This window comes from Ochlerotatus camptorhynchus, unplaced genomic scaffold (genome assembly GCF_037179485.1).
Source record: "Ochlerotatus camptorhynchus isolate MF236.1 unplaced genomic scaffold, CSIRO-AGI_Acam_v1.1 ptg000503l, whole genome shotgun sequence".
In the NCBI taxonomy this organism is placed as follows: Eukaryota; Metazoa; Arthropoda; class Insecta; order Diptera; family Culicidae; genus Ochlerotatus; species Ochlerotatus camptorhynchus.
The window spans coordinates 1306652-1331408 of NW_027040988.1; the positions used below are offsets into that span (position 1 = coordinate 1306652).

The 24757-nt window shown below is 38.2% G+C and overlaps 2 protein-coding genes across 2 annotated transcripts in view; both read right to left on the reverse strand.

Annotated features, from left to right (window-relative positions):
* Window positions 1-24757, reverse strand: part of LOC135712769 (death-associated protein 1) — a 60381-nt gene that overhangs the window by 1981 nt on the left and 33643 nt on the right. The window contains exons 2-3 of the mRNA XM_065235828.1: window positions 5878-5996; window positions 5475-5563 (exon numbers count right to left, since the gene is read on the reverse strand). Of these exons, the coding sequence (XP_065091900.1) occupies window positions 5475-5563; window positions 5878-5923 (135 nt within the window). The 5' untranslated portion in view covers window positions 5924-5996. The remainder of the gene's footprint in view (window positions 1-5474; window positions 5564-5877; window positions 5997-24757) is intronic.
* Window positions 16480-18121, reverse strand: PheRS-m (Phenylalanyl-tRNA synthetase, mitochondrial). Its single transcript, XM_065235854.1, has 3 exons — window positions 17605-18121; window positions 16798-17538; window positions 16480-16733 (listed from the first exon to the last, which is right to left on the reverse strand). Exons 1-3 carry the CDS (start codon window positions 18031-18033, stop codon window positions 16566-16568), a joined length of 1338 nt encoding a protein of 445 aa, XP_065091926.1. The 5' UTR covers window positions 18034-18121; the 3' UTR covers window positions 16480-16565.

Sequence of the window (24757 nt, forward strand, 5' to 3'; positions counted from 1 at the left end):
CAGTTGTCTCCTCTTCCTCTTAGTGTTTTCCCGCTAATCTGTTTCCCTCTTGCTTGCACTTCTTCTTTAGATGTTGCAGTAGTGTGCGCCAAATAAACGTCGAAAATCTCTATAAACGAAACCCAGCGCCTATGTTCGGATAAACAGATCGTGCGTTCTAAATTTACCGCCTCTTCCTTTCCTAAGTTAATCTTATGGAACGTTTGGGACACATTCCATAAGAGTAACAAGGAAAAAAAATACATTTCAAATTCATGTTACACCATCTGTTTTCCGTTCTTCCTGGCAAGATGACACTCATTTTCCTCTTAGCCGCTCAGATTTTGGATCTCTGCGCGTTGCTCCATTTTCACTTTTTTCAAGTTAGATAAAGACATTTGAGAACACTGAAAATATCTTAATGACAGAAAGCATAGCCAAAGAACTCACGGTTGATTCAAAGGCCGTGCGGTGTTGTTATAAGTAGAGTGACAGAAAATCTCACGTGAGTTTTTATTATGACTCTAGCGAGATTTTTTTTTTAACATTTGAGATTGTAACGATTGATGTGTTGAGTGAGTTACCTTTGCATATCACTAGTGATAGCGGATCTATTGTGAAAGCAAATTGATATTTTTTTTATCATGAGTGGAAGAACACTGATATTAGCATCCAGTATTTTATGATCGCTTATGGTCGCCACATTCTGGCTGAGTTTCTGGTAGGGACCATAAGATTTGAAGTGTGGGTTGTGTCGTTTGACGTGTAAACGATCAAATTTGAACGTTTATACGTCGAACGACACAACCCAAACGTCAAATCATATGCTCCCTATCAAAAACTCAGCCAGATTGTGGCGGCGATAAGCACTCGTAAAATGCTGGATAGAGGTAACTCTAAGACCAGAAAGTCCCGAAGAAACGAGCTTAACTTTTTGGCTTAGCTCTGGTACTATCTTCGGTCCCAAGCTAATCGATGCACCCCTCGAAACATAGGAAAATCCACGAACCCCTCATTTTATCTGTCAAACTTTCATAGCGAATCAAAGCAAGCATAAGGTACACGGTAAGAAAAAAGTGCGCAACGGTCAGTTCACTTTTACCTACTTTTTTTTAGTTTGTCTCCTTTTCGCCTTCTAATGTTGTCAAAAACGGAGGAGCAAAACCACGCAACATAACGAATTTCATAGCGCCTCTCGAATGCTTCATGCTCCTTGTTCAGTATATGTAGCTGAACTGGCGGCAATACATTATACGCTAGAAATGATCGCCTCACTTGCACCAGATCATTATTTTATTTTTACGGATAATCTCAGTTCTGTCGAGGCTATTCGCTCCATGAGGCCGGTAAAGCACTCCTCGTATTTTCTCATGAAAATACGAGAGTTTCTAAGTGCTTTATCTTTAAGATCTTTTGTCATCACCTTTGCATGGGTCCCATCTCATTGCTCGATTCCGGGCAATGAGAAGGCGGACTCGCTTGCAAAGGTGGGCATAGCGGGCATAGGGAAGGCGATATTTACGATCGACAAATCGCCTACGACGAATTTTTCTTCATTTATCGTCAAGTCACTCGCCAGCTGGCAAAATAAATGGAGTGAAGGGAGTTTGGGACGATGGTTATATTCAATCATCCCTAAGGTGTCGAAGTGTCCTTGGTTCACAGGTTTGGAGGTGGGTCGAGACTTCATTCGTGTGATGTCTCGCCTCATGTCCAATCACTATTCGCTAAGCGATCACTTGTTTCGTGTTGGGCTGGGGGACAGTAATCTCTGTGAATGTGGACAAGGTTACCAGGACGCAGATCACATTATTTGGTCGTGTGCTGAGCACCGAGGAGTCAGATCCGAGTTGTACGATTCCCTTCGGGCTCGAGGTAGACAACCGAATGTCCCAGTTCGGGATATTTTGGCTAGGTGCGATCTGGAGTTTATGCAACTCATATATGTTTTCTTTAAGAATATTAACCATAGATTGTAAGTTTGATTAACCTTGTGTTTAGTTTGTATTTTGTGTGTGTGTTTAGTTTGTATTGTGTGTGTGTGTGTGTGTGTTTTTTTTTGTATATTTGTTTCTGTAATAAATGTATAATTACAGAGTTGATATAACGTCGATAGGATTAAGTATATGTTTATGTTTTCTCCTTTTCCCTCTCCCGATCCAAACAATTGTTATCCACTAACTCGAGAAGACCACAAGTAATCGGTCAAATCCTTTAATTTTAGATTTAAGACATTTATAATGTATAAAGTAAATGATAACTTGGCTCTGTAAAGTTTATTCGATTGAGCCTGTACAAATAAAGTAATTAACGAAAAAAAACCACGCAACAGGGGTAGTAAAGTGTGGGAACTCAACGTTGAGTATAATCATGTTTATCTATTTTTGGGTACAACTAACTTACTTTTGGGTAGAAACCTAGTGGAAAATTCCATACGAATTGCACCACAAGTACACAGAAAAAAAGTTGTTGAATATTACATCCAATCCGCTGCAAGCAGGTCAATCCATCGGTTGTGTAATATAACGTTGTACGATGTACATCGATTTTGCGAACAAAATAACATCCATTGACGTAATATTGTATCTGCTTTTTGCTATTACATCATTATTTCATACATAAGCTTGAATAACATTGATCGATATTACATTTTTTTTGCTGTGAAGTAAATTAAATTTACTTTGGCCCGCTTTACCCACTTATGGGTTCCTGCACCATGTGCACTATAGTCAACCGGTCAGCACTCGTGTTTATTTCAATTACCGTGGGGACGTAATTTGTGATTAGCCCCGGTCCCTTTCAAATCGTATCATTATTTATGTACGGTCCTTATATTTTAAATGACGTTTCACATTCATCTAGTGATGGCCGATTTTCATTCGAATAATCGATTAATCGATTAACGAACCGAAAAATAAAATATTTGTAATCGATTATATCATGCCGATATAAGCACCAGAGGATCATCACCAATCGTTTCAAACATGTGCTGCACTCTCATTGCTGGAAAAATGGCAGCACAACAAACAAAAAATAATCGATTAGTTGTTAATCGAGTAATTAAAAAATGGGACATCTCTGATTTTGGTGTGATTGTTTTGATAAAAATGAGCGAAAAATTTCATCTCTACCGAGGGGGCAGCAAAACCACAAAATAACCTTGAATACGGGGGGTATTCATTGGATGAAAGGGACCGTGAAAGAGGACACTAAAATAGAAAGTTTTTCTTCCGATAGTTTCATCTTAGTATTCATCTTTGCTATAGTGCCGAGATGAGTGAAAAGAACATATTTTTGGGTACTTTTTTCTTACCGTGTAGTACTGGAATTTATACAAGAATGGGATAGGTTAATCGATTTACTTGGGACCAATAGGCTAGTCAAGTAGTGAGCCAATTTAAAATCGTTAGTTTCGTATTGATTGTTGATATTAGTGCATGTAATCAGGAGTCCCATTCATCGCTCATGTCGTAGTGGAAATATTATCTTTTTGAATTGTCCATCTTTTCTCGCCATTGAACACTTTATATGGTTTGTAAGTTTTTAAGGTAGGGGAAATGACGGCTTCGGCATGCCAGACTATTTTCGGCAACCCAAATTGAAACATTATTTTCACTGGATTTTCTTACGAAAACACTTCGCTGAATGCATTCAAACGATTCTTTATGCTTTCAGCTTCAATTTGACTATATTTTTACCACTGAGAAAAAGCAATCTAGCAAGGTTTTCTTGAAATGAAACACACGCACTACAAATTGTAGCTGATTTCGAGTTGCCGATAATAGAACAGCAAATTTACATGCAGTTCAAATGGAACGGTTGCCGAAGAAAAACTGGTTGCCGACAATACTCGCTCTCACTAGAGAAGATTGGAGCTTTGTAAAAGCGTTTCAAAACAGTTTTTGACAATTCTTTCGACTGAAATTGTTAGAGCAGCTGGCAGCAAAAGATTGTAAACAAACCACTACTGCATGTGTGCGTTTCTTAGAGAAAAAAGCTATAGAAATAAGGTCGCTGCTTAGGTTGGCGAGAATACATAAATTCCCCTATTTGATATTGATTAACCACTCGTCTTAGTTATGAAATATTGATAGTAATGTCCATTTTAATTTCATTTTAAGGATGAGCGGTGACGGTAACCCTTGATCGTTGTTAGGTCTCCATTTACCGCTCATATGAATGTAAACAAAAGTAATTTTAGTAATTTACAAAAAGTAAACAATAAACGGTGAAATAAAAGTGCCAATGGCTTAATATGACCTGAAGGCATCTCAAACGAGTGAATTAGTCGATTAAACGCATGTTTAGAACACATTTTGTGAACTTTTTCAACAAATTATGACAAAATGAGCACCACACGGTACATCATTAAAAAAATGTGTCGACTTCATTTTCAAAATTATCTAATTTTGGTGCACTTTTAAAAAACGGTGAAATTCGAGTTTATACAACAGTTGTACACTAATAGAATTCCACACATTTTTATTGACGAATTTCCATGTAAAATTCCACATGATTTTCATGTGACCACACATAAACAGAATCCACCCAGAAGCACACATATCATTTGTTGATCACATTGGAAATATTAATGTGTGGGACACATAAAAACAATATTTGAAATTTAATCAGTGTACAATTTTCGACAGAAAGACTAGAAAGAATTTTTCTCAGAAAACTTCGAATTTCCTTTGATTATTTTTTTCGAAGTTTAACAAGTTTATATTTTCTAGAAAAATTCAAGTAAGTTATTATAGGAGAACTCTTGAAGTTCCTGTAATATTATAGACATAATTATTTCTTTGCCAAGAGTGGAATTTCATTCGAGTTTCGTTACGGTGGCCATCTACTGTGGCTTTCCCTTACTGGTTACAGTGGATTGATGTGTGGAACAAAGAAAAACACTGCATTAAACGATAAAGAAACGGTTAAATTTTTAATTTTTTGTCTTTAATTACTGCGAGCGAAAATTACAGAAATCTAGAGACAAATTACAATACATTAGGGTGAATTGTAATACATGTATTCTAGGCTAGGAAAGCTTTCAATTAACAACAAACTGAAAGCGTTCAGGACGTTGAGGGCAGCGTCTAGGTCCAGTTTGTACTTAATAGCCAAAGAAACTGATGTAAACAACCGATCATGAGAAACAATCAAGAGTAAGCTTTTCTAGCGCTCACACATGCAAAGTAACGACACTATCAGATAGAGGAATCTTTCCTCTACCAACTGGCGTCGTTAATTTGCAGGAGTAAGCTTTTATTTGCGATAAATCGGTGGCAGAAGTCATTGTTTACAAAAGCAGTTTCGCCCTAATGAAATGTTGGAACTGAAATAGATTATAGGAGCAAAAAAAACAAACGACGCAATTAACAATGGGTCCCGAAGATGCTAAAATACAGGAGCTTATTTCGCAGCAAATCACATATAGAGCTCACTACAACCCTAACACTGGGCAAACTATATAGCGACAAGAAGAAGAAAACAATACCCACCGATAAGCCGATGACTTCGACTGGATCCTTAGCTGGCCGCTCTGCATTCGGGGTCTTGTGCTGCACAATTCGCATTCCGCCGGCCTTGACTGCAAAGGCATTTGAAAGACGTATGATTAGTAGATGTTCTTCGTCTGCTTCTTCATTTATGCATGGACTCACATTTTCCATTGCAGGTGCTCACTGATTATCTGAACTGGAACACCAAGACATGGTTGAGTGCAACAAGGCGAAGTCGCCAACAAGATAATGTAGGTAGACTGAATTTACTTATTCCATATTTTTAACGTTTACATTCTTATATACGGTTGATTTTAAACATTTTCCGACGTTTGGCATTCCAGTTAGAAATCTTTGGTATCGTTTACACAAACAATAGATAATCAATACCGATTGCACTTACCTGCTGCTGGACGTCCAGCGACCAGTCCTTTGTCTTCATCAGCCATTTTCCTTACCACACTGAGTGATACTCTCGAACTCTTCCAAAAAGACTAATATTTCCACTTATGGCAACAACTACTAGGTAGCGACAACTATCCAACTACCGGATAACAATCACTGGAATAAGTTTGTATTACTTGACAAAACGAACAGCGCGATTCAGTTTGAAAATAAGTACTATTCTGACCGTGGCAGTAAAACCTCCACGATGGCAAATACACGGTACGATTACTATCTCGTACGAAAATATTTCCCTTGCACACAGCTTCACTCTTCCTTTGAGTGCTTATTATTGCGGCCTGGAACGGAAGAGCTGCGATGAAAACACACAAATCGATGTGTGTGATTGGTTGGAAGTCTGATTCCATTTATTTATCCACACAACGCGATAGGTCGATGCGTAAAGTTTATTGAAAAAAGATGTAGGTATATAAATTATGGCTAGATTAGATAAGTATACTATTCAACAGTAAATAATAATCAGTAAACAATATCTTGATATGTCTTGATAGGTTTATTAATTATACTGCTAGGTGGGATAGCATGTTAAATATAATTCGTGAACTAAAAGGAAAGCAGAATGTGATGACAACTGATTTAAAATACTAAATACCGTCTGTGCTAAGTTGCAGTGACTTACAGAAATTATCCTTATGTAAACATAAAAAAGAGCGAGTTAAACACAGTTAAATTTGTATCTACGACATGTCATTCTCAGATATAAAGTGAAACTGCAACGTGAAAATCTTTAAATCACTAATTCATTAACAAAACACCAACATAAGAAGAAAAATCTAAATAACTCGTCAACCGGGAAAAAATTCCCAGTGTTAGTAGGTATTATAATGATGAATGAAAGTTATGAATAAGAGCGCGCTAAAACTATTTAAATCTACTATGCTGCCGTTATATCCATAACTGTCCCATGTTATATGTAAATCTACGTAGAACGGCAGCATACCCAAGTAACATTGCAAGTTTTAACAAGGTTTTATAGCATTTTACAAGTCTACAGAGCCCCCATAAAACCCAAGTGTCAACCCAGTTTAAAACAACTATAAATACCGACTATTCAACTATACTTTACTTCCATATTGTGAAACGCTCATATACTTAAGGTCTTAAGTTATCACACATACTTTTCATAGTGGATGTCATGGATTTCAAGGGCTTTCACTGTGCCTTTTGTTTACGTGAGCCCAATGAATGTTACGAGTTGTTCTACATGGTAATTTGCCATAAAGTGTGCGTGTGCTATTTTCTGAGTGCAGGAATGTGCATTATGTTGTGCTTTACACATTTATTTAATTTATCACATAATAATACCACATCAAATAAAATAAAAAATAAGAAATCAGTGCCAACATTTCAAAGGGGCGTAATTGCTTTTGTAAACAATGACTTTAGCCGTCAATTTCTAGCGAATGAAATCTTACCTCTCCAAAATAACAATGCTAGCTGGTAGAAGAAACATTCCTCTACCTGCTGGTGTCATTATTTTTCATGAGTGATATTTTATTCGCGAAAAATCGACGGCTAAAGCCATTGTTTACAAATGCAATTACGCCCCTTTGAAATGTTGGCACTGAAATATCGAAAATCGAATGCCGAGTTTCAGTCAATGATTAATTAATTACACAGAAATTCAAAACAACCCAAAATTAAGTTCTTTTCACTCATCTCCCATGTTCCGTACGATAAGCCAAATTTGGGTAAACCGGCTCAAAGTAGTTTGCATTTAAGCACGGCAAAAAAAATTACCCATCGCTAAGTTATTTTCAATTTTTTCTACCCAAAATTAAGTTCAATTAACTCAAATTTGGGTATATCGCATATTACTTAATTTTGGCTTCTCGTACGGAACTAGACGGTTGAGTCGAATCTTTCGTTCTATTTTTGACAACAATAGCGAGAGGAAATGAAACGGGCAGAGGTCAAATAACTCAAATTTGAGTTTAAAAAACTCAAGCGGTGGGTAGTTTTGTTTTTCTGTGTACATATTGTTGAAATTTATACAAACAAAGATCTCATCAAGACCCACCGTCAAGGGTGTTGTTTTCATAAGAACATGTTTGAGTGTTAGTGACCAAAATACCAGCAAGTACTGCAGGTCAATACCACCGTAGCGCATCCAGCGCATCCGATATTGAGGGTGTGTTGTGTTTAGTTAACTCACGGTACTGATACCATCATCACATCACCGAATTTGACACGTGTTAAAATTGCGTTCTTAGTAAACTGTCGCGCAACACAATGTAACGTAGAGTAAGGTTGGACAAAAGTTCGATTTGAGGTTTCCGAAGCCCGTTCAAAATTAAATTCAATGTTTTGAAACTTGCTTGGGATGTCTTTTAAATTGGTGATGTTCTTGAAGAGTTACAGGCAAAAGTTTGTTTCGATATGATAAATTATAATATTTGTATCAACTTTAGGGGCGTAGATCATAAAAAACTCAATAGCGAAGGGGAAATTTTATTTCAGGACATGATTTCCTTTCTCTTGAAGATGTTTTTAGGGGTATTAGATTTTCTATAAGGGGGGGGGGGAGGGGGGGGGGGGGTAAGGGGCAAAAGTTCGATTCGTGCCTTAAACATATGTAATCATTCACAAATAGCTTGAAAGCATTTATTTACCGTCGTGGCGGGCTTCATTCAAACGATTGCATGTGTATCAACAACTTGTTACTGGGACTGCAGTTTACTACATCGTATAAAATCCTCAGCTAGTATCATTTAGCGCTTCCCAGAATTAAGTGAAAAAGTTTACTAACGAATTCTATAAAAAGTGAAACTTCCCTAAATCGTTGTTGAAACTTATAAAAACTTATAAAGCACCTATCGGGAGTCGATAATCATTCATACTACAAAAATAAGATTTATAAAGTTCGAAACATCTTGAAACAAAAATTATGAAAAATCAGGTTATATTTTATTTCATCATAATCGGGTTTGAGTATTTAAACAGTTGGAGATCCTTAGAACTTGATCAACCTGAAGTCTTGGAAAAATATCCAGAGAACTTTACTAATATCTTCGTCTTTATGGAGATCTTTTGAATATTTCCTGCTGTCTACGTAAGATGTCTGAAATAATATCCTGCAATGTTTCCTGAACATCTACAAAACTCCCTTAAGTTTTACAAAATTTCCTCAAACTCTACGAAGTTCCTTGAATTTATTTCTATTTCCATATTTTTTCCATCTTTTAATTTTACGAAGATTTCTGAACATCTTTGCACTTCTGGGAAGACATCTATCATCTAAAAATATTCTTGGACATCTGGAAAGTTCCTTGAAATTTAACAAACTTCCCACAACCTCCAAAAGTTTCATGGAGCTTTTTTGAAGTAAGATCTCTGATCAACTGCAACGGGAGTTTATTTACGCGCTGCAAGGTGCGTGAAAGAGCTCGGCACAATCGGTGTTGATGTTGGCTCGCTTGTAACTTTTTTTGTTGTGTTTTCGAAAGAAATTGATCGAAATTGTATCAAAAGTGCTTCTGAACGTATTTCGCAGTTGGGTGTGGTGAAATTCGTGAATTCTTGGTTTATGTTCAGTGAAAATTCCGTGTCACAAAATTGCTCACCGAGCGTCCTTTTTTGCCGTTCGACGACGACGGGTTTGCGAGAGAAAAATAAGCATCGGGAATTTGCTCCCGGATGTATTGATTTGGTGAGTACGTTCCAGTTGAAGATTGTTCTTATACATATCTCGATTGCATTTGCGGGCAGATGAGTTGGTCGCCGGTAAGGGCCAGTAAATGCTGCCAGCAGATGAATCAAGAGGTATTCGAAACAAAATTGATAAGAAATGTCCAGTCAAATCGGTTTAATACAGTTGAACAAATTTCAAAACTATATACGTACCAGATTTGGAAATAATATTTTTTGAATCTGGAAGTGTGTTTATGATACCATTATCCATTTGATAAAGGTAGAGTGAACATGCGGGGCTTATTGTAAGTAAAAGTGACCTCGGAGTGGTCGTGAATTACCAGGCATTCTGAAATGGGTCACTGGAGCTGCAATAGAGCTAACACCTTCTAACTCCCGGACTAAACCTGCTTTAATTTAAGGGTAATAAAAAGCAGTTTTCTTCCATAATAACACTGCCGGACAGTGGGGGTTAGATTGTACACACACACACACACACACACAGATCTCTGATCAACTGCAACGGTGGGCGTTGGCCAAATTTGGATTTTTCAGATATAATCCTAAATAGGACCTAGATTATTTAATACTCTAGTAACCTCAAGTCCGTGCTCTGTCACAATGTTTCATTGTGATTAATCAACACTCAAATGGGTAAAATATCAAATTTGGGGTGAATTTGAAAGAAAGGGAACTTGCACACAAAATCACGGCCTCCCTGTTCGGTAATTTTTTACTGGGTTTTTGAACAGCTGAAAAAGTCAGTAAACTTAAAAAAAATTGTAAAAAATTGTATAAAAGTGATTTTTTCTTGAAATTTATACAGACTGTGTTCTTATTACATTTATTTGATGATAAAAATAAAATATGTTAAAATTGTTCGTTGCATTACGTGTGACCGTTATTTTCAGTTTACTGACTTTTTCAGCTGTTTGAAAACCCAGTAAAAAATTACTGACCCCAGTGAAATAATCTCTGTGTGTGGAGTGTAGAGTGCACTGCCCACTGGACGATTCTGAAGCCTTGCCAAGTGAGTGGGGTATGGGTTTATTTGATTGAACGTCATTTCCAATGTATATATTGATACATTCAAACCATTGGCATTTGAGATAAGACAGAGATAGGATGCGGAGGGCCCGCTTAGGGGAAGCGTAACCCATGTTATGGTTTCCATTTATTAAATAGTTCAGATAGGCTGGAAATGACATGTTTATAGTGAGAAAAAGTCCCATATGGGGCCCGTTCACTGATCAAAATCAGATTCACATCGTCAGACCCTGTTCAAGAATAAGGGGATTGACGATGTCTTGTCAAGTTTTATTTTAAATTTGCGTTTTGCATTTAATACTCTAGTAAATCTCGCGTCCGTGCTCATTCACAACAGTGTGAGGTGTCAATACTCTGTCATATGTCTTAGACCAGTTCCAGATTAGTTTGCTTTTAATATCTTCTGCATCGCAGTTCGCGATAGATTACTAAATATGGGTTCTCTTTTCCGACCATAATAGTGTGAGGGAAGGGGGTTAGTTAAACGTTGCGATATGAGAACGAATAGAGGAAAATAAATAGGGAAGACAACACCATGACCCAAATAAGTAATCAATGCATGCGGCTCACACTTTACTTGTTCTATTTCTTTCTTTCTTCCTTCATGTACTAATATTAACTGCCTGAGGACAAATGGGAACACGACTAGAAGTTCAATAGGAAAAAATTCGAACAAGAAAAGAAGAATTAGACTTGCACCGGCAAGAGGAACCAGACATAAAGGATCATGCCGGTTGGAGACAGCCAATGTATACTGGACGAAGCTTGTATCTAGGAAAAGTCGTATGTGCAGGAAACCGTAAGTAGGATAAGAATCGTAAAAGGTGTGTGCTTGCTTGATAAGATCCTAACTTAACTTTAAATACACGGTAGGAATCTAATATCCATTTATGATTAAGGTTTTGCCCATTTTTCAGTGGGAGTGGTAATACTCATTGATGAGTGATTTATCGTACCCATTTATTAGTAACTGTTAGAAGCTAATGATTAATTGATTTACCTATTTTAGAATTACCTATACTTCACATCAGAACCTCATTTCCTTCAATTACTACTCCGTCGCAGCACACACCTTATATGGATCGCTAACCTTTATTTAATTTCAGCATTTTCGACATTATAATCAAAAGATGAGTTTTAAAAGTAAAATTACCATGCATATAGATAAGTTAATGTACCAGAACCTGGACGGACACGAGCCTACCCAGGGGAGGACCCGGATACGACCACCCATGTGTGTCTAGAGTATCGCACGAGCTGACGAGTGTAACGGGAAGGCCAGTAGGTGTATAGACTAGGGGGTTGGTCCCTAGATAAGCCTTCTTAGCGGAAGGCACAGCCTATGCACTGAACAATTACAGGGCTGTTACAACAGGTGCGCATTTCGCGAATTTCGCGGATTTGTCGTGGATTTGAACTTTCAGTCGCGAAAATCGCGGAAACATTAAATGATGTCGCGAAAATCGCGAAGGGACTGATGTGCTGTCACAAAAATTGTGGAATTCATTGTCAAATCATAAACGAATTGTATATATGCGGGTAATTTGCCATGTATACCGGATATTATAGGTTCTCCAAATCGTCCTGGAGTTCAGTTGATTTGTTCAACTATATAAACCAAGACTGCAATAATGTATGTAGTATCGGAATATGTCCAAACAGATTCAAAGTGTCTATGTGGATTGTGCCCGACCTATTGCTTCGTATACAAGATGTTATAGGTTCTGAAATCATTCTGGAGATCAGATTATGTGTCTACTAAATCACCCAAGCCTAATTCAATATCTGTAGTTTCGAAATATGTACAAATAAATTTGCAGTGTCTATGTGGATCATGTCAACCTATATTCGTGTATGCCAAATATTTCCTAAGGATTTCCATATCGATATTTCGATACTACAGATATTATTCCAGTCTTTGTTTATCTCGTAAAACAAATCATCTGAACTGCAGGACGATTTGGAGAACCTAGATCATCTGGTATACGTGAACATAATTAAACAGTATCCATATATCCACTACGAATCTGTTTGGACATAATTCGATACTACAGACTGTATCCCAGTCATGGTTGATCTAGTAGAATAAATCATCTGAACTCCAGAACGATTTGGAGAACTTAAAACATCTGGTATACATGGCAATAGTTCATGCATGATTCACATAGACACTGTGCATCTTTCTGGAAATATTTCGATATTAAAGACATTGTCCCAATCTCGGTTGATCTAGTAGATCAAATTATCTGAACTCCAGGACGATTTGAAGAATTTACAACATCTGGATTACTCGAAAATAGATCATGCATGATCCACATAGACACTTTGAAACTGATTGGACATTTTTCGTTACTACAGACATTATTGCAGTTTTGGTTGATCTAGTAGAAAAAATCAACTGATGTCCTGGAAAATTTGTAAAATCTATCATTTCCAGTACACATAGTAATAAGTCGTGCATGATTCACAAAGTCACATACAAATGATTCGGTTATGATTTGCCAACGAAAAGGTTCATATTAGAAATAAAAAAAATATATCATGAAAATGTCTCACCATTGGACAGACCCCAAGGAATATCTGTGTGACGTGACCACCAAGTGTGACTTATGAAACTCTGGTAATTGAATCGGTCAAAAATTGAGAAAACTATAGCCAAATTAACTACAACATTTAGGACAGCAAAATACGTCAGAGACGGAAAGGTTAACTTTCAAGAAAATTTGCATTTAAAATGAAAATGCATTTTTTAAATAATGCTTCATCAAATCTAGGCCTGTTTTATTCAATAGAAACATTAATAAACTAGGGGGCGACCCCGGCGTAGTAGTTAACATCCATACCTCTCACGCCAAAGTCACGAGTTCAAATCTCACCCCCGGGCAAGTCATAAATGACTCAAGAGTGTTAAAGTGACCATAATAATAAAAAAAAAACAATCATAAATAACTGATTTTTTTTCAAAGGTTACAAACGATACTCCTTTAGCTCAGTCGGTAAAGGCGCAGCTACAAAGCGAGTCCATGTTGGAGGCGACTTAGTTCGATTCCCGCCCGGGCCAATAATTTTTCGGGTTGGCAAATTTCTCTACTTCCTTGGGCATAGAATGGTACAGGCATAGAATGCTCTCAAATCAATGTGAAGGTACTTCAAAGAACACTAAGTTGAGAGCAGGCAAAATCTAATATGCTATATGCAATAAGCTTGAAATGCCATGTAGTAGTATACAAATGGTATTTTTAGGCAATGAAAACAGTTTTTTTTTGTCGCGGATTTGTATTTGATGTCGCGGATTTCGCGGATCAAATTTAGAAAATATTGTAACAGCCCTGCAATTACAATTACAATTACAATTACAAGATCTCTGATCAACTGCAACGAAGTTTCGTAAACTGAACACTGAACTGAACTGAACAAGTTTCTACTACATCAGCATACGTACTGCTGCTGTTTTGTTTTCTTTCAATTATTTGCTTTCCTTTTCCCTTAAGTTGCTTCTCCGGTTCCTTCCGAGCTTTCCGCTTGGGGCAGGAAAGCTTCCGTTGTCCGTCCGCCTTGCACAGAAAACAATTATCTTTGTTGCCATCATAAAAAATATTTCCTTTGCGATTGAAGAAATGTAATGACGTGGGGATTTCCTTCTTCACATCCATATATATATACCGCGTATTCCTGTATATACCTCAAAACACAAATCAGTTGGAAATTTCTCCCGGATGATGCGTTTAATTTTCCCATATTTCCCCAGCACTTTATCCAGCTCGTTGTCGGGTACTTCTGGTGGCAAGTCATACACATATTGAATGAATCATGCGACATGCGTACCTTTGCCGTCGTTCCATTCGCATAATGGAAGATTAAATCCTCCGAATCGAATGTCAGAGCATGGAGCATCGCTTCCTCAGATTTGAACTTCATGAAGAGTCCCCTTTCCTCACCAATGCGATAAACAGCTTCCATTTCAGCCGGATCCGCGTCGAGTGCTTTGGCGAAATTTACTATCCCTCCGATGTTTGGTTTGGCATCACAATGGCTGAAGCTAAACTTGATAGTGTTTTTTACTTCACACATCTTGCACCGTAGCAACAAAAGGCACCGAACTGCTAGCCACGAACAAAGAGCAACTATAATAATAGCGAGTCTCGAAAACAGGCTATCGCGTGGTTCACACCGAAATAAAAAAAACGACTGCTGCTGTAGACAGTTGTGGGACAACTGAAAAAGATTCACTCTGTTTTAATGGTTTATTCTGAAATTCTGGTGTAACAATTTGTTCCTATGGTATGGTAAATTTATTTTTCACGGTGCTCTCGTCAAATTCCCGGGTTTTTCTTTTCCCGGTTACTTTTCAAATTCCCGGATATTTCCCGGTATTTCCGGTTTTCCCGGTTCGCGGGCCACCCTGATATATTTGAATATTTTTTAATATTTCAAGAAGATAATAGGGGAAATGGCTCTAATGTTGGCCTATGGATCTAAGATTGGGCCCATCGCTAAAAATCTAAGAGAAGAGGTGACAATACGGGGGCGAAAATGAACCACTTTTCTGTCAAACGTGAACCAGCTTCTGATTGGCCGATTTCATGTGCGTAAGATAGAGAAAGAGATAGATAAAGATAGAGATAGAGATAGAAATAAAAGAGGAAAAAGCCAATTGTCACCTCTTCCTCTTAGCTAAAAATCTGCTATTTATGACTTTTAGTGACTTTTATCTAGATGACGGTAGCAATGGATATTTTTGGTCGCTATCGAAAATTTAGTTGAATTTATGTATGGGCCCAAATTAGGGGCATTTAGGCCGACATTAAATCAATTTCCCCTATTACAACAAACCTCAACCTCAATAAACAAAAAACCGTAAAGGAATGATAAATCAAACGGTAGTACTATTCCATAAATGTTTTTTTTTTGTTTACTGAAAACAAATGTTACTCAGAGAGTACTTTCAAATGGAGAAATTTCTAAAAGCGTAGGTCACTCAGTGTTTAGTGGCCTTCGATTTTAGAAATTTCCCCATACGAATGAGTAAAAGTGACTCACTCTCTGAGTAAGATTCGTTTCAATGTTGTTAATTTTATTTGGGAAGTCACTAAAAACAAATGTTTGCGAAAGAACAAGCAACAATTAAAAAAAGAAGTCTATTAAGCACAACCCGCACATAGTCTTTCTTAATCTAGCGCAGTTTAGCACCAAACAGAATGTTATTATTACTGATGGCTTCCAAATTTATTTACCTTTCCATATGTACCGTAAGATTTGATAAAGAGAAACCAATCGTTGAGATATTGTCAAAAGTCTAACACTGCTTCTTAACGCCAAACTCGGCCTACTGATTCTAAACTCAGCCTAACGGATTGAAACGCCATTGAAAGGCCAATGAATTCACTTCGGCCTATCGAATGAAGATAAAAATTGATTCTGTTAGAGCGCTTCTTTTGTTTTTGGGAATAATGGGTGCAAACTTTCATATCACATGTTCTCATTGATTTCGTTTTGAAGCTTATTAACTAAAGTATCGTACCAAACGCATAATTGACTTGTTAACTCTGAAATCATGGCTTTATTTGAAGTTTTCTGCTCGATAGTAGTTCTCTACCCTAATCATTGATTGTAAATTAACTTCTAGTTTAAAAATCGTCATTTCAGAGCGATTATGCCAAGCGTACCAGATTTCTTAATACTGCTGTGCACGATGGTTCTCTGGCGAGACAGAGGGTTGCTGTGAGCCTGCCGATAACAGTCCAAGATAGTTGGCATAACTTAGCGAGACACAATTACCCTAATATTGATTGATGACTTCGTTATTTAATATGGATGATATGGATGTAATATCTCACTGCGGTACGATTTGTGAAGCTACATGTTTAAGTTTCAGCTAATGTAATGTTTTCCAACTCTTCCTTAGTAGAAATAATTACAATGAAAATTATGCAACACAGGGTTGCTTATTTATCGAATAACTACATTGAATTCTTTGATCAACTCTGAGCCGATTTTGGCATGAACTACATTGACTTCGGCTTGCGTTAGCGTTTTTTCCATGTGTCGGTAGACTATCCGGAAACAAAGACTAGACTTACCTGTTTTCGGGTGTTTGAACTTGTCGATTAAAGTTACCTAAACAGAGAGCATGGATTTAGTCTTGAGTTATCAAGTTATATTTGATAAAACAGTGCTTTACCTGCTCCACCATGTCGCCACCGACTGTACGCACCAAATCGTAGAAATCATTGGCTGAAAAAGTGTCCAAGCTCAATTCTTGTGGCAGCCAAAAAGATATATCATTTGCACACTGCGGATGCATTGAAATCGGTTTGTACTTGACAATTTTGTCGTCTTTGAACTGATTCAAGAATCCGCTGTCCGTACACCAAAACAGCCTTATGTCCGGTATATCGAACAGAACCATAGCCAATCGTTCTAAGCCAACCCCGAAAGCAAAAGCAATCGAGTTATCGACACCTGCTCGGTCCAGGATATCGTTTTTCGTAATTCCACAACCGAGAATTTCCAACCATTTTCCATTGAAGAAGATTTCCAACTCCCACGATGGTTGTGTGAACGGGAAGGTGGTCTCAACCCATCGGTATTCGATGTTGTCTCCGAACAAATCTTTCACCATTCCCACCAGTATACGTTTCATCTCATGTTCGCAGACTTTTACCGCTTCCAGCGTATGACAGGGTTGCTTTTGCTGGTCAATGCAGTCGGAAATAGTGCTTACGTCTTTGCTCAGGTGAGTTTTGTAGGATGTTTCGAAGACTTTCAGCTCGGGAGTCCGTTCAAAAAGCTTATCCTGGTGAATGATTCTAACGGCATCCATCTGATGGAAAACCGGATAATGGGTGGCATCAATTTCATCACGCCGATAGACGTCTCCTACCACAAGAAAGTTGTCCAAACCAGCCTGAATTAGCTCGACCTGTGTTCAAATTCAATATCTTTAATTAATGAAACAGATAAAAACAAAAACAATACCGCTAAGTACCTGATGGGCAGTTGTGTGTGCTCGCAGAAGATAGTCTTTATTAATATAATAGCAATCACTTTTTGCTCGGCTGGGATGATCCTTTGGAATCAGCAAATTATCAAAATTCTGCTCGGTAGAAACCACTGGGCTGAGATTATCATAAACACTGAATAAAGGGTTTCCTCGCGGGTTCAAGTAAGCACCGTAGAAATATTTAACAATCCGCTTACGGATAATCGACAGCGGATGATTGTGTTTGAGATGCAGATTCCGATCTAGGTGGGAAATAATCTTCGGTGTGATGTTGGTCCATGAATCTCGTTCGTACTTCTGCCGGTACAGGTCAATAGTTTTTTCGCTTATATTGGCCTGGCTACTCAAAAATCTTGGTTTTACATTTTGAAATAGCAGTGCTGGACGCACCGGTAGTTTTCTTATGAAGAACATTCCTGGAGACTATTGAAAACAATCAACTTTTAGGAAAATAACTCGCACAGATTTTACTCAGCAGTTTCATAACACGCGAATCAAAATAAACACAAACACAAATTCAAAAGGGCCTATATGTGACTGCTGCTAAACGAGCAGGAAAAAAAGTCGAGCAAGATTTCTTTGTTCGAGCTGCACTTAGCGCCATCTGTTTGTGAAAAAAATAATTATTAAAAGCTATACACGGCGAATGAGAACGACCCAAATTTAAGTTTAGTTCACTCATAATCGCCAAAAGTGCAGGAACCACAGAGAACAGACGTTGAAGCTCGGTCAGAAACTTGTGTAAAATAAGTGGGAACGTCGCCGTTACGTGGGGTTAGCATCTCCTGATTTTCTCTATAAATTTTCCACTTTCAACCAATTTGGCGCTAGTATCGATAAATTTTCTGTTGAAAATTGCCACTTGGCGCTACTAGCACTTAGTGTCTAGTGTAATTTGTGCAACGCCAGCGCCATCAGAATGTCAAAGAGAGTTTTTAAGTGGGGAAGTCGCCGTTAGTGGCGCTTAAGTCGAATAGGAATCTTTACACAAGTTTTTAGAGAAATTTTGTGCGAGCCTCCATGTCTGTTCTCTGTGCAGGAACTCAGCGATAAGTAAAATTTGTCTCATGGTTTCCTGTGGAAAACCTAACAAATCTGCCGGAAAATGAGAAAATTGACAAAAATTTTATTCAGTCTCGGAGTAGTTTTCATCAATACGGTGTGCAAGTAAAGTGGAGCAATTTTGATTGATTACCGAAAGAAGAAAGTGCTATTTTTTCAAGTGGTATTACCACATTGATAACAAACCGTAAGTAAGAACAATGCATTTCAGTAGTCCTTACAGTGGAGGATATGTAGCTACATATCCGGTGTATATAGGCGAATCCAACAGAAACTAAGCGATTGTTTCAGTCTCTGGCGGTGAACAGGGGAACCCTCAAAAGAGTGATGAGGGCGAGGGGGGTGACACATCTAAATCTCAAGTTTAGATGCACAACAAATCTCTCACTAGCGAATCAATCTTCGAAAAATCTTCTTTCATTTGTCGCATCTAATTGCATCGCGCATCATCTTTTTGCAGGAAATCTTCATAATCGTCATCAATCTTCTTTCTATCTACTCAGCGTGCGCGCAGCTAGCCACAGCAAAACACATTTTTTTCTGCATCGTAGATAGAGTCGTCCCCCTCGGATGAGGGAGGTAATTTTCACCGTGAAGCATAGGAAGAAGAAAATATTTTCACCTTTCCTGATTAATTTATCCACCGCAGGTGCTTGAAATCATCATCCACGTGGAATATTTTATTTTTTGTATCGGGTTTGCATATGCTTCCATATATTTTTGATCAGATTTATACAATTGTTCCAGCGGTTATGTTCTTCTGGCTTTTTAATATGTGGTTATTTCAGCTGTAAATCAGTTCAGATCTGTAGATAATCGAAAAATAAGACCACTTTCGATAGAAATTTGCGCGTTGTGCAATAAAATGTAAATTATTTTGAGCTTTAAAAATCGTCATTATGATCACAGAGAACAGACGTTGAAGCTCGGTCAGAAACTTGTGTAAAATAAGTGGGAACGTCGCCGTTACGTGGTGTTAGCATCTCCTGATTTTCTCTCTATAATTTTCCACTTTCGACCAATTTGGCGCTAGTATCGATAAATTTTCTGTTGAAAATTGCCACTTGGCGCTACTAGCACTTAGTGTCTAGTGTAATTTGTGCAACGCCAGCGCCATCATGTTGTCAAAGAGGGTTTTTAAGTGGGGAAGTCGCCGTTAGTGGTGCTTAAGTCGAATAGGAATCTTTACACAAGTTTACAGAGAAATTTTATTCGAGCCTCCATGTCTGTTCTCTGTGTTATGATGTAAACAAAATCGGCTAGCGAACTCTAGATTGATGGTGCATGAAAAGAGCCTATCCCGGTATGGATTTCTCCTGTGCAGGTATGGGTCCCTCCCGCAGGAGTGTCAGTCGGGTTTTGCTGCAGAACTTCGAGTGCACACCCTCTGGTGGTGAACTGAAATGAAATTTTTTTATTGTGGTTAAAGTTGATAATATTCCCTATGGCTTATACCTAACCACAGAGAACAGACATGGAGGCTCGCACAAAATTTCTCTAAAAACTTGTGTAAAGATTCCTATTCGACTTAAGCGCCACTAACGGCGACTTCCCCACTTAAAAACCCTCTTTGACAACATGATGGCGCTGGCGTTGCACAAATTACACTAGACACTAAGTGCTAGTAGCGCCAAGTGGCAATTTTCAACAGAAAATTTATCGATACTAGCGCCAAATTGGTCGAAAGTGGAAAATTTATAGAGAAAATCAGGAAATGCTAACACCACGTAACGGCGACGTTCCCACTTATTTTACACAAGTTTCTGACCGAGCTTCAACGTCTGTTCTCTGTGACCTAACTAGAACGAAATCCGACAAAAATTGACCAAATTATGGACATTTGAAAGTTTAGTGCTTTTTTTACCCCTTTTTTCTCACTTTGACCTTGCTTAAAAAATAGTAACTAACAATTTTTTTTTCATTTTAGGAATAAGCCATACAAAAAATAGTATCCTTCAAAGAGCAATTTTCCGATTGTAATCATTTTAATTTGTAATCATTTGTTCAAGCCCTATGCTCTAAGTTGTTATAAAAAATATGATTTCGAGAAAAACGCGTTTAAAGTTTTTGTAGCGTCCCTCAGCGCGCATGACAAAGGTTCACTCAAAGCGCCATAACTCGCTAAATATGTTTCGGATCGTAAAATCTTTTTGGCCACATATTCTACACACTTGTAGCTTTCATTTTATGCAAAAAAAAATCAATTTTTTTTTAAAAAATCCAAGTAAACCTCCCTTTAAGTGGAAATGTCGCCGTTACGTAGCGCTAGCATCTCCTGATTTCCTCTATAAATTTATCACTTTCGACCAATTTGGCGCTTGCATCGATAAATTATCTGCTGAAAATTGTCACTTGGCGCTACCAGCACTTAGTGTCTAGTGTAAGTTTTGCAACGCCAGCGCCATCATGTTGTCAAAGAGGGTTTTTAAGTATGGAAGTTGCCGTTAGTGGCGCTTAAATCGAATAGGAATCTTTACACAAGTTTTTAGAGAAATTTTGTTCGAGCCTCAATGTCTGTTCTCTGTGATTCTACCGTCGAATTTAGTCAGACTGCACCAGATGCATCGACATGTCCTTCAGCTGTAGGTTCTTTCTCAGGCATTCAGGTTCCAGTATCGGAGCCTGTAATCTCGAATCATTTGACTCATTCCGCTCGGCCTCCTTTGGCCTCCACGCATACGCTGGGACCAATATATGTACGTGAGGGAGGTCAGGTCAAACTTTAACTAATAAATACAACAGCGGTGTATTCAGCTTTTGTTTCATCCTCAAAAATCGGTATTGTAGTAACAAAAAACCGCATGGTTGATGGTTCAAGCTCGGACATTCGGGTTCCGGTATCAGTACCTGCGATTCTGAGATATACTGTTCAGCATCCTTGTTCCGTTGGATGTATGCAAGTTGGATGCTGCAAGTTTTGTCGGATTGGATCAAATACCACCAAACACCTCGACAGTGTCTTCAACTGCAGGTCCATCCACGAACATTCGAGTTCCAGTATCAGAACCTTTTTCTGCGAGCCTAGACACAAGTTCTGTTCAACCTTTTTCCTCCTCGTGGGTGCAGGATCAAGTTGTGAATAGATTGACACAGGAAAAATGTACAGTGTCATCAGTTACTAGTTTATCCTCCGACATCCGGCTTCCAGTAACGGATCCTGTAATTCATCCTCCTTGTTCCGCCGTTTTAGGACGGGATCCAATATCGATTCGGTCAACGCAAACCACAGTTTCTTCGGTTGTTGGTTCTATCTCGAACAATCGGGTTCCGGTGTTAGTACCTCCGATTCTGGGACATTCTGTTCAGCCTTCTTGTTCCATCGGGCAGCATCCAAATCCTGTCGAATCGTGCCAAATACCGTCAACTACATCAACAGTGTCTTCAGCTGCCCCTCCGTCCATGATCATTCGCGTTCCAGCATCAGAAACTGTTGCTACGAGACCAGTTGAACGTTCAGTTCAGCTTTCTTGTTTCTCCTTGTGGATGCAGGATCAAACTATGGATATATTAGGTCAAATTGCACAGGAAAAACTGACAGTGTCATCAGTTACTTGTTTATCCTCAGAAATTGGGCTTCCAGTAACGGATTATGTGATTCCGAATCCAGCTCAGTCTTGTTTCATTTCGGTCAAAGATCCAATGTTGCTTAGCTCAGGACAAACTGCAACAAACACATCCATAGTGTCTTCAACTTCATGTTCCATTGAAGGTCCGAAGGATCCAATGTCGGTAGGGTGCAACAATATTGAATTTTTGAAAGAGTAACTTTGTTCAGCTCTTCTAAATTCCCGGCACTAAATGTAACGATCGAAGATATCAATTCATTAAATCATAGAGAAATGTTAACTAGTGGTTGCCTGGAAGTTTGTCTACAAATTTTAATTACACAAACAGATAATATTAAGGTGCTAAATATTTTTGAGTCAAAGGTTTTTTTGTCAGCTTCAGGTGGTGTGTATGACGAGTCTCTCGTTCTTGATTCGCTAAACAAAGATATTTTACTGATTCCATGGTACGAAAATATGCATTTTTATTTAATAGTTTTAGATTTACGGTTTAGCGTAGGTCCACCGTTGCATAATTGGCAATGCACCCGTGTACTGAATGTGAATTGTGGGTTCGAATCCCACCGGTGCCCTTAGATTTTTTCGCAAATTTTCTCACACACACGTCTCTTACCGATGATATGTGCTTACCTCTCAGTATGTTCAAACTTTCCTATAAACAATTAAATTGACTGCAAAGTCGCTAAACCGTAAATCAAAAAGTTTTAGATTTATAAAGCAAAACAATGTATTACATAAATACAAATATCTTACCTGATTACCAAAAACATGCTCGTAGTAAATTGAATCTTTTTTTAACGTCGATGATCATCGACCTGTTACAGAACTACAACATTCGTCTGGAGTAGCTTTACTTCAGCCATGACTCTATTTTCAAAGCCCTTTGCTCGGTGGATGCATCGAAAGGCCCAGGTCCGGATCGTATAACACTGTCTTTCATCAAGAATTGTACAGCATCGTTGGCCACACCCGTTATGTCTATCTTCAATCCTTCACTCCTGGATGGCGTATTTCCGGATTCCTGAACGCTTGCATCAATTACACCGATCTTCAAGTCAGGTAACATTAACGGCGTGGAAAACTACTGACCTATCTCGATCCTTAATCCTTTGGCCAAAGTACTCGAAAGTCTTCTTCATGACAAGTTGTTTCCAGCTGTGCAATCTTTAATCTCGGTGTTCCAGCATGGATGCATGAAAAAGCGCTCAACGATCTCTAACTTTATGGCCTACACCAACACTCTTATTGGTAGCATAGAAAAGCGTCAGAAAGTAGACGGCGTTTACATTGACTTCTCTAAGGCTTTCGAGGGACTTTTCATGACCTCGCTATCGCAAAGCTGAGTTGTCTTGGTCTTCCACCACAAACCATAACCCCTGCAAGTATATAATGCAAAGGGATCCGGTGCCGGTATTTTAAATGATTATTCCTTTTCATCAGAAATGAGATCTCAAAATATCAATAGAATGTTAAACTGTGATTGATCATGACATTAAAAAAATATACGAAAAGTGAATTCGTAAATTTTTTTTTTGTGATATATGCTGTTAAAAGCTTAATTTGCAGTCGATGATTTTAACAGCTGTGTCATGTTTTGCACAAAATGCTATTTTTAAAGGAATCAGTAGTTCAATAAATAATTTTATGATCAAGAATTATTTGTGAAACCTCCAGTTGAAAACAAACACAAACCGTTACCCGGAAAATGCATCTGAGGAAAAGTTATCGCTGTTTTTCTATAAGTGGGTATTTTACCCCAGGGGTGCATTATGTGCTGTTCTCCCTTATATGCTGATGATTTGAAATCCTAGATTGCTGTGCTCTACAAACTGACATCGAGCGGTTAACATCGTGGTGTCAGATGAACGGAATTCTTCGATGCAATGGGTGTAAATATTTAGATTATTTGACAAATTTCAGGTAATCATTACAGCAGTAGGTCTCTTTTCTTCGTTCAAATTGTTTTCAATAATCATACGTCACCAGGGTTTTTTCAAATAAAGTAAATATTTCCATTGCTTGCACTAAAGAATGCAAGCAAACACTGCCAAATGCAAAGTCATTACCTTCATCCATAGTTAATCGCCGAAAATATTTGATTATTCGATTAATCAATTGCCGCTTGAACGAGTTGATTCTATTGAAGATCTTGAACTTATTTTGTATAGTAAACTTAGATTCAACGAGAACATATCTATGGCAATTGCAAAGGCCAATACCTTGCTTGGATTCCTGCGTCGCATCGCTGCGCAATTCGATGATGTGCACACTTTGAAAACATTGTGCTACTTCTTTGTTTCTTTGCGTTCTTGAATAAGGAGTACAAATCTGGGCTCGATATCATGCTGTGCACATATCCTGCATCGAAAAAATCCAGATACGTTTTGTTAGATTCGCCTTACGGCAGCTTCCATGGACTAATCCCGATAACCTACCACCATACGAACACATATGTGCGCTTAGTGGACTGCAAGCACTATCGAGTCGCGCGAATCTTCCTGCAGAAACTA